The sequence below is a fragment of the Cupressus sempervirens genome, chromosome 7, assembly GCF_028749045.1.
Source record: "Cupressus sempervirens isolate cs-2001-9-10 chromosome 7, ASM2874904v1, whole genome shotgun sequence".
In the NCBI taxonomy this organism is placed as follows: domain Eukaryota; kingdom Viridiplantae; phylum Streptophyta; class Pinopsida; order Cupressales; family Cupressaceae; genus Cupressus; species Cupressus sempervirens.
Genome location: NC_143124.1, coordinates 148141678 through 148152761, shown reverse-complemented (window position 1 = coordinate 148152761; position 11084 = coordinate 148141678). Strand labels below are relative to the sequence as shown.

Below are 11084 nucleotides of genomic sequence, written 5' to 3'. Positions count from 1 at the left end.
GGGGTCTTAGGTTTTGCTCCAACATCAGCCTTTACTCTATTTCTTGTTGTAGCTGGAGAAATTGGGGAAGGGTCTCAACTCTTCTTTTTCTTTGTTACATATGTCCATTTCCCTTGGCATTCATCAATACAGATTGCAAATAGAGCCTCCATATGAGTAAGTTGCCCTGGTGAAAAGGATCTAGCCATTTCCACCAATCTTGAGATCTTCTCGGGAAAGCCAATCCCCATACTGAGATTACTACCTCCCTTGAGGATTAAATTGCCTGAGAGAGCTACCTCCTCCCTCTCACCCTTGGCTTGGGTCTTGGGGACGCAAGATATATCCATGCATGTTTCTAGGTCAGGACCTTCTTTCCCAAGCTAATCCTCTTGGATTAATTCCCTCGAAGGGCATGACTACTTCAAGTTTTCTAGATCATCTGGCTCGGCCTCCATCCTCTACTTCGCAAACGCTGGCCTTTGTGATTCCTCACAAAATGTTTTGGTCCCTGCAAGTTCTATCCCTAGGACTTCCACATCTACCAAAGGAGAAGTAATCTCTCTTTTCTCCTCCAGTTGCTCCTGAATTGATTCCTTGTTAGTTATTTCCTTCAATTTCCACACTCTCTCTCCCTCTTTAGAGCTAACAATTATGTCCTTTCTTATTCCCTTGGTCTTGCTTTTATTCTAATTATGTTTCCTGGCTTTCTCCTCCAAGACCCTAGGGCAAAGCTTGGCCAAATGGAACGCCTTCTTACAATGGAAATAAGCAAATGAGACACTTTAAAAATCCAGCTTTTGAATATGGGTGCCCAACTTAGTGAAGAGGTACACCACTTACAACATATCTCTTCCCTCACTGACTCCAATATTCTTGCATAAGCTAACTGACTCCTTGACACCGTGACAGGATCTATGGATAAGAGCCCCCCAAAGGATTTAGCTATGTCATCGAAAACATCCTCATACCAAAATTCCATTGGAAGTTCAGGCAAACAAACCCAGACAGGTGCTTGAACAAAGACAGAATCATTGAGATCCAACTTTGAAGTCCATTTCTGCAAGGCTAGCATTGAACGTCCAAAAGACCAAGATCCAACACATGAAATCCTCATGAGATTCTCTATACATGAGAACTCAAAGGAGAGGAGCCCTTAGCCATAGCCACTATCTCCACATGCCCTTTCAAGTCCCATTTGTTTCTCACATGGGTCCTCAAAATGTCTATATTTGGCCTAGGACCTAAACTTCCCAACCAAAGAGGATGCATTGAAGCTATATTATGGTCTACCAGTTCATCAAGGATTTCAATAGCAAACATACCCTTTTCTTTGTCCAAGATGTCTTTAATCTCCAGTAAGGAAGACTTACTTGTGGGTTTTATCCCAAAGAGAGAAGACCATCTACCTCACAAACCTAAGTCAGGGACCTTGTGAGCATTTTGTGGGCCCAGCATTGTCCGGCCAGATTTCAAGTCCTCCTTCCTTGGGGCCTACGTTGGCCCTCGTTCCCCAAGGGAACAATATTCCTCTGGTCTTCCTCCTCCTAGCAAGTCCCAAAACCCTTCTCTGCTCCATCTTGGATAGAACCACCCGATGTTGAATTCAAATTTCTTATCTCTCCAATTCCCGCTCCCTCACTGCATGCCATTTTGAAAAATATTTCCCCTACTAATGTTGGTATATTAGTAATGCCAAAATAATACCTCCCTCAACCAACCATGCCAACATAATCCATATCTCAATTTGATTGGTCATTCTATAGTTACTCTGACTACATGCATATGTACATGATGTATGTAAATATTTGTATAGTGGGATGAAAGATTTCTTAGCAATCAGGTACTCTCATTTTCCTCTTGATAAAGATTTATCATTGAATGGGCATCTTTCTCAATGAATTTAAATTTATGATCTTCCAACAACACCATCAAATTATACTAATCTAATAAGTTCAAACTGTCAAACCTTGGATATTTACTATTATTTCAACTTGATGTGTTAGAATATGAGGTTGGATAGCTACTAATGCTTATGTGAATGTGGGTGTGGATGTTGAAAGTTTGCAATGTGCAATTCCCACAAGGGTTTATATTGAGCCAAATGGCAACATCTTGTACACTACTATATTTAAAATCAAAAGTAACTAGTAAAATCTACTTATGTTTCATGAGCTTGTACTATGATATTCTAATAGTAACATTTCCTTATGTCTCATGGCTTATAGTGTAATTTTTTGAAATCAAATTTACTAGTAAAATGTACTAATATTTCATGGGACCATTTTACGACTACTCTTAATTACTCACATAGCACAAGCTAAAAAAATTCATTAGGGTCATTCCAAGGGGCCATCACCTTATATACCTAATGATGAGCTCATAGGAGATTCCACTCCTATGGTGGGGATTGCTACCGATTGCTACCAACAAATAACCACACTCTCAATTGTAGTTTATTTGTGTATTGTCAACTAGAGACTAGATTTCGGATCTGAAAGTACATTGTTTTATTTAAGGGTTGTTGGGCCACTAAGCTACTAAAGTTTTTAGTTGAGATAAAAACAAGTTTTGAAGGAACCGTGAGAGATGAAAGCATAAAACTACCAAATTTTAAAAAGATATAAAAGGAGTTACGCATTAAAACTTGTGACAACTAGACTTGGGAGATCCAAAAATATATAAAATGAATAATCTATAAAATATTGAATCTTTGAAGTTCACTAAGATGCTTTTGTATATGATGAGTTGATCAACTTTTTATTATACAGATTTTTTTAAAATTTAGTATCGTCTAAATAAGAAATTTGGATTTAATGTTAAAGACACAGAAAACTAAAACTAACACTATTGACTGAAGAGAAAATAAAATAAAAATATCAGTCTATATATCCTTTTTGTTACTTTAATTTTCTTATACAATATTTGTTTCAAATTAGTCAATTTAGAACTTTACAACTTCATAAAGATATAAGTCTATATATACTTTTTGTTACTTGATTTTTCTTCTACAATATTTGTTTCAAATTAGTCAATTTAGAACTTCATTATACTAATCTAATATATGAAAAAGTCAAAGCAATCCACAAGACTAAGATCTGTAAACCTTCTTGGGCATTTTACAATTTTTTTTAGTTGCAGATCTAAAATAATAAAATATACTTGATCACAATAATAATAATAATAAATTCTTTAAAAGTATTGATGATTTCAAATTTATGTCATTTGTATACTTGTGGAACTACAATCATTTTTCATTGCAAGAACATAGATGGTTTGTACAATCTTATCGATTCAAACTGTGGAACCTGACCATTTTCTTATGGGTCAATCCTATCCTTGCAACTCACTGAGATAGGTTAATTTGTCCACTATAAGTCAGATAGTTGCAAGTAAATCCAAAACAATAACAATACATAGAGTATACTTGTGGAACTACATCATATAATCCAAAACAATAACAATACATAGAGTATACTTGTGGAACTACATCATATGATGTGAGATAAACATGGATGATTTGAAAGATCTCATTGTTTCAAACTCTATAAGGTTAATGGTAACCACACATCTTTTGGATTCAAACTCTGAGAGAATTACTTATTTCAGGCCCCTGTAGTAAACCATACATTTGGCTTCTAAAGTTCCCAAAGTCTCCTATAGTAGAAGAAACTCCCACAGAATGTCGATCCTTACTGATAAAGGTTGCTCCAGTCGTAGAAAATCTACTTGAAACAAGGCTTAAAGGTGACTAATGGATAATAATTGATGGTTGTCATTAACAAAATCATAGTGTTGCCATCCTTGCATGGATGGATGGGTCAGGGGAGATTGATTGTGCATGAACTCATCCGAAGAACCACCTGGATGAATTTTGAGCAGATCATAATCAGGGCTTTGTTGATGACGACGAGGATGATAGTATTACTTTGGAAGATGGTTTTGGAAGAGTGATAGGAGATGTACCTGTGAGAGATTCATTTACAAACTTGAGCACAAAGGGGAAAGAGATAGTCATAGTTGGTTTGTCCCCATAACCAGATCAAATTAAGCCCCAAACTTTTGTGGGGAGGGGAGCAAGAGGAAAACCCAGAGATACTAGCTTGAGAGGAAAATTAAACAGATATAAAAAGGAGAAGATGATGGTTGTGCCAGATAATACTTCAATAATAGTAGGTCCAGATAAGCTTCCCATAGACTAAGAAAAGGAACAAAAAAATTTAGCCTATGCAGTGAAGATATGGCCTATGGCATGCATCTGGAGTTGTTCTAATTATCAACGCAAGTCCCTGCATAACATGGATGCTCATGTGTTGTCCCATCACCACCTCTATTGCTATACGCAAGCTTCAGATAAATGACCATACCCTATGCCAAGCATCAAAACAATACTTCTTCAATAAAACTTCAAGAATAGTAGGTCCGAATAAGCTTCAGACAAAATAAGAAAAGGAATAAAAAATTTAGCCTTTGCAATCAGGATATAGCGTAAGGAATGCATCTGGCCTTAACATGTATGCTGATATGTTGTCTTATCACCACTACTACTGCTATACTCATGCTTCTCAAAGCATATTGGAGAAATTAATATGTTGAATTTTTTATCAGACAACCAATGAACTAACCTACCTTATGGCAAGCACCAAAATACACTAAGCAATAAAAACATGTTCCCTACATTTCCTATCTTTTATTGAGTATATAGTAAAAACTTGTGTACTTCCAAGTAGTGCATGTGATTGTGTAATTTCTTAGTGTTATTAATTCTTGAAATGGAAAATTCCCCTAAGAAAAAGTAAGAGTAATCAAATGAATACTAAGATGTTGTCAATGCTGCTGTGAAAGCTAAGTCGAAGGGGGTAAGATGGAGAGATGAGCTTTGGGAAAGCTCTGAGACGAAGAATGTGAAAGATGATGCATGCTCCTCTCTCAGTGGCTGCTCAAACTATAGGTGCTCTCAGAAAGGATGGACTACCTGAACAACAGTTTTAGCTTTTATTCGACGAGAGCACTGGGTTTTGAACGGGATCGTCAGCACATTAACATCAAGTTTGAGGAAATGCAGAACAAAACCTCTGAGACTGAAGAACAATGCAAAATATTGCCAAGTTCAGCTGCAAGATTATGCATATTGCCACCACTACCATCTGTTTAGTGTAGTAATAAAGAATGAAGGAGATAACAACGAGCTCCTGAATTTCCTTCATGAGGAATGGCTGAAAATGCTAAGCAGAGGCCTAAGGCCTAACAAACCCCCTTCGATCCTTTGTCTTCTGCTTTGTCTCTGCTCTTGCTACTATTAGTCTTGTTCAAGATTGTGTTAATTTAGGGATCTTGCTTATAGTTCTGTTCTCCCACTGCCTTGTTCAGATGCACAGATGTTTAGCTGTTGGTTTTAAGGAGCAAGATCGGTAGTATTTCTTTTTAATTTAGAAACAAGATTGATACATCATTAAAGCAAATCTTATAAGATTTTTTCACGAATATAATAAATTAGCAACTGAGATTGCAGGGTAATGATTCTAAGGATCCATCCTAATAGCAGAGATGTGCCAAAACAAATTATCAGTATTTAATAGTCCAAATCTTGATCAGGCTATTTGAATGTTAAAGCTGTGATGATTTTTTGGGTTCCTTTCTTGCCAATAATGGCATGTTGTGATGGTTAAGTTGTTGAGTTATTATCCTTGCCATCAAGGTTCAAATCTAATGAGATAAGGTCCCTTGTTTGTGGCCTCACTGGTTCATAGCTCCAGATCAAAAGCGTTTACCCCTCTTAAGAAATTTTTTTGAGTTCCTTTCTCACTTTGAAAATGACCAGATTTCGGTCAGTATTTTGAAATGATTACTTAACGCTCTTCTCATATAATGACTCATTCTGCCAGATTCACATAAAAGATTTTGGTTCTCAAATCAATAAAAATACTCTAAAAAAATTTACTGTTTAAATGTGCAGATGCTAGTAACTCTTTCCTATTTGTTAAAAACCAAAATAATTTATATTTGAAACCTTTGGATGCACAATAATCTAACGTAAACATACTTTGATAATTTGGTTTTATATATTTTGAATATTTGACCTGTCTATGTATACATGTATCTGTAACCAATATTCTAACCATTTCTATGGAACTCTAGGCAGCCCTGATATTTAATTTCTTTATTTTATAAGGCAGTTTGAAGCTTCCAAAGCTCATATTCCAAGAAAACCTTTCTAAATTCATCTTCTAAAGCTCATATTCCAAGAAAACCTTTCTAAATTCATCTTCTAATACATTGAGAAATTAGTCTCAACCTCTTGAATCGTGCTACATAATACATTGTCAAGATGTAGATTTTTGTAGGATTGCAGATGAATCTATTTATATAAGTATTCAAATCCTAATGAAAGCATCATAAATGTATATGACAACCTAGGAACGAGTGACCCCACCTGTTGTCCAAGTACATGGCATACAATTTCCTCGTCAATTGCTTCTCACTATTGGTGGAATCAACTTCTACACAATTTTTCAATTTGTGAAATATCCTATAAAGCATAATTTGCAAAGCTCATAATCAGCCTTTAAGTGTAATTTTATGGCATTTACATAAAAAACTGACCAATATTGTCCTTCTATATTACTGCATAATAATTCAATATTCTGAGATGACAAATCTACCTTGCTTTCGGTGCAATTATCCACAAACAACTGTTTTCTATTCATCTTTATTCATCTTTACTCAACTGTGGATAGGAAAAATTGTTCCACATAAAATTCTTAAATAAGAGAACTAGTGTAGATATTTTTGTCATGCCTAACCATAACCATCCAACTTAATAAATTATAGTGAATATTTCCAATCAAACCATATCCTCTAAAAAGTCAATTCCATATTCTTTGGAATGAGTTTATCTAAAAACAACTGTGCTTTATTCACATTTCTTCGGCACATTATAAATAGGACACACTATTTCTACACAGAGGTTTTTAAAATAGAACCAGTGCCTCCATATTATTTGCAATACCCTTCCAGTTCAACAAATATATCACAAATGTCTTGAGTTCCCAGTGAAATGTCTCAAATACAGGAGTCTCAAATTCCAACCTAGAAAGGACTTATGTTTGCATGCAGTAATTAGTCTAAAGCCTCTAACTACAAGAACAACATTAATTACTGGCATCTCTAATGCAGCAAACCTTAAATATTGCATATTACAGTAGCAATAACAACCAATTCCCTAAAGCAATTAATAAAGGAATTAAGCAATAATATCAAATTGATGCATCTCAGAAGTAGCTTTAAACAGCAATATTAATCATTGCTAGAGTAAGAGATAGACCGATGCTAACTAAGGCGTTGTTGAAAGGTTTGCAGAAACAAGAAGAATATTGCAGACCAGAATTTAAACTGATAGTTGCAAGCAGAGATAAGATATACACACGTCAAAAGAAGAAATTAAGATTGAAATAGAAATCCATGATAAACTAAATTAAATTAAAGACCACAATTTTAAGTATACTATCAAAAAATAATCATAAGTGTACTTGCCTATTACATTTGGAATTGGACTTTGGGAAAATAAACTGGTGCAAGTATCATGCTTGATCTTAAAGTTCAAGAAATGCAGAAGAAATGAATGGTCAACTTACTCTGTAAATGGATATCTTACCTATGAATTGAAATCTAAACTGTGGATGAAGTTAAGTGGATTTATTTCCTATTCAGTTTGATTTGTTGTGGAGCAGAATAATCCTAAAATGAACCATTGTGTAAGTAGAACTTTAACACATAGGAGCAAGGGAATTTAAATTAAAAAGGATTCTAGCGAACTTTTATACTCGAGGGAAGTTATTTACATGTACTCACAGTGAGCATGAATTCAGCAGCTTTGTATAGAATCGCGTATCTGTTTTACAGGCCCTTCGACCGAATAAATACATATGAAACTCCCTGTTTTCAATGCAAAGTCCCATGCTTTCAAATCGTGTATAGTCTTCCTGCTGTTATTTCCTCTTCCGATGCAGTCTCTTGTTTTCTCTTTGAGTATGGCTTGTATTCCTTCCATCCTACATTAAACTCGAAGAACATTTCCACAGCGTCCTGCCTGGCTGCTCCCTCCAACAAATTGTTTTAATTTACCTTCTTCAGTGCTGCCCAGCTGATTTCATGTGTTGCACTTTCTCCCTTTTCCTCCATTAATAGAAGATGCAATTATATTGTTGTTGCCTTTTTCCACCAACAACTGTAATTTGAAACTCCTATCACTACTTTTTGCTTTAGGAGATTGTATAATTGTTAGAGTTGAGTTGGTACCCTCGTGATCAACATATTTAAGTAAGCTTTGCTCTGTTAGAAAGAAAAAACTAACCAGACTAGGTAGACTCCTGACGGGGGGACTTGTACTCAGAGATTTGAAGAGTTCATAGCGAGGTTTGAGTCTTTTCTCTACGCTAAAAGCCAAAATCACTGGTTTCAAAGCAACAATCCCAGGCTGAAGACCAGCGGTTTGTACCAAAAATTCAATGCATTCCTTCAATTTTTTAGTTGATGTACGAAGTGCTAGAGGATACACCTTGAGAATCTGAGCGATTTCTTCCACTGTCAGACCAAGACTCGCCATATACTTAGTTTTGGCTTCTATGGTTTGAAACTTAAGGCCTATAATTGCGTTGACGCCTTTTGCCAATGCTGTTGACCCTTCCAAGATGCCCATACTATTCTTCAAGTACTCCACTCTAGGTTTCACATGCTTCTCGAAATCGCTTGTCAAAAGCTGAGGCGTCGTTTTGAGAGCCTTGCACAGAAGGTCCTTTGAGCCAAATAGGGTTTCAAGATAGAGGATTCTAGGGGCCAGACAATAGTCTATGCTCAACGAAAGAAATCTGGACGCACGAGATACAATGTGCACTATGTCCTGATTAGCGAAGCCCATTTTTTTGAGGAGCTCCATCTTGGGCTTTAACTGACTATCCGCTTTGAGTTGAAGAATAGATGGGCATGAATGAATGAAACTCCTAAGCTTGCTTTCAGTGAATCCAGAATCTTTCAGGAGCTGAATTGCTTCTTTAGCGGTGTGGTCAGATTTGGTCCTCAACAGCTGTGGTTGTCTTCTCATGACAGCTGATACTTGAGAAGAGGAAAACCCGCATTCTTTTGTTAAGAGATCTGAAATGATATTAAGGGGGTCTGGGAAACGAGATGAGGATGAAGAAAGATGTGAGAATGGTGGGAAAGGAAATGATGGAGAAAGCAATTTGATAGTTCGAGGGAGACGTGACGGGGATTTCTCCAAACCCACTATACGAATGCTCCTCCAAAACATCACGAATGACGTCGTATGATAGTAAATTGCAGAGGGATATTGGACGAATATCGCTGTGAATTGCAGCAGCCAGATTTGAGCAGAGGAAACAGGGGTGCGAACAGGTAAATGAATGAAAGAGAATAACCGAGGGTTCTTCGTCCAGAATTAGGGTTTACAAAAATCGCGATCCTTCCAGCTGTGATTTAAGTGTAGCATTTTTATTTTTATTTGTAATATAATAGTTGACTCTTTTGAAAAAATTACTTAAGAGATGATAATTCTTTGTGTAATATAAAACTATAAAAATATTTTTAATGAGGGGCCTCTTATATTTTTTTATTGGGGTATTTAATATAGATATTATCTCAATAAATATATAAGCTAGTAGCAACCACACACAATGATAACTATAATTTCTATATATAAGATTTTTGACAATATTTTGCTCATTATTAAGTAGAAATACATATTAGCAAAAATAAATGTATTTAAACAATTTATTTTTCATTATTTTTTAGACATTGGTAAAAAGAAATACATATTAATAGAAATAAATGTATTTCAACAATATTTTAATTTTTTTATTAATTGGAAACATATTATATGGTGATTATACTAACAAAATGCATATTTAGGTATAATTGAGTTTAACTTTGAATGGTAAGTAAAATTATAATATTTTACAATAGTATAATTCAAATTTTCATTTACATGTTTGTTATAAATTATTTATATATTTTATAATAGAGTATATATTGGACGACGTATATAAGTCAAATTGAAAGATTTTTGCAAATCTAAACTAAATCTATAATTCTTGATCATTTTTAAGAATATACTATTAAACCATTTACACAAATCACATTCATCAATCTAAACCATTACACAAGGATTGGAGTTGAAGCAAAATTAATTAAAATGACATATGTAATAGTTCATAATTAACCATATGAATTGTTTGATTAAAAAAATTGCAATAGTCGTACAACCATTACCATATCAATTATAAACCATAACAAATTTCATAGGTCAAACCATGTAGTGTATTGATACAATTTAGGAGTTTATAAATGGTTCAAATAATAGTTATTTAGAAGTTTGGTGCTATTTCAAGTCACAATCATCAATCTAAACCATTACAAAAAGCTTGGAGTTTAAGGCAAACTAATTGTTTGATTCAAAATAGTCAAAAAAGTTCTACAACCATTAGCATATAAATTATAGAGCATAACAAATCATAGGTCAAACTTTGAAGTTTATATCACAATTGAAGAGTTTATAAATGGTTCAAATAACTCTTGTTTAAAAGTTTTGTGATAACAAAGTGGAAACTACATAAAGAGCACTTCATTGTAATGGTGCAAATACATTACATATTTTTCATTGATTAGAATGGTATTATGACCTTTATTATGCAAGTGATTATGATATACTTCTTCCATAAAACTTGTGAAGGCAACCACCTTTGTATATGTTTCGTTAACCTTGGGTGCAACATCTTTCACCCTCATTATTTTGAGCCCTTCAATGTAATAAATGGATAATGCAGTATTTTCAATATCTTGAAGAATTTTAGAGCAACGTGTTGTAAAATTGATGTTGTGTACTTATCAATTATAGGTGTTTCACCAGATAGAGTAGAGTTGGCTGAGATGTTTGGACTTGCATCAACAATTTCAGATTCATTGTCTGGTAGATTCATAGAGAAAAGTGTTACCTAAGAATCAAACAAAATCAAATCAATGTTAGTATATATAATTTAAGATAATAAATTTGAACATCAATAGGAAAAAAAAAAATTGTGGTTTTTTCAATT

At 34.6% G+C, this 11084-nt stretch overlaps 1 protein-coding gene across 1 annotated transcript; it reads right to left on the bottom strand.

The window, feature by feature from the left end:
- Positions 1–7767: 7767 nt before the first annotated feature.
- On the bottom strand, positions 7768–9459 carry LOC149545955 (uncharacterized). Its single transcript, XM_089790899.1, has one exon. The coding sequence runs from the start codon at positions 9284–9286 to the stop codon at positions 8129–8131; it is 1158 nt and encodes a 385-aa protein (XP_089647025.1). The 5' UTR covers positions 9287–9459; the 3' UTR covers positions 7768–8128.
- Positions 9460–11084: the final 1625 nt, after the last annotated feature.

Excerpts from the sequence above, each read along its gene's own strand:
- LOC149545955 (XM_089790899.1), bottom strand. The coding sequence starts at position 9,286 with ATGTTTTGGAGGAGCATTCGTATAGTGGGTTTGGAGAAATCCCCGTCA.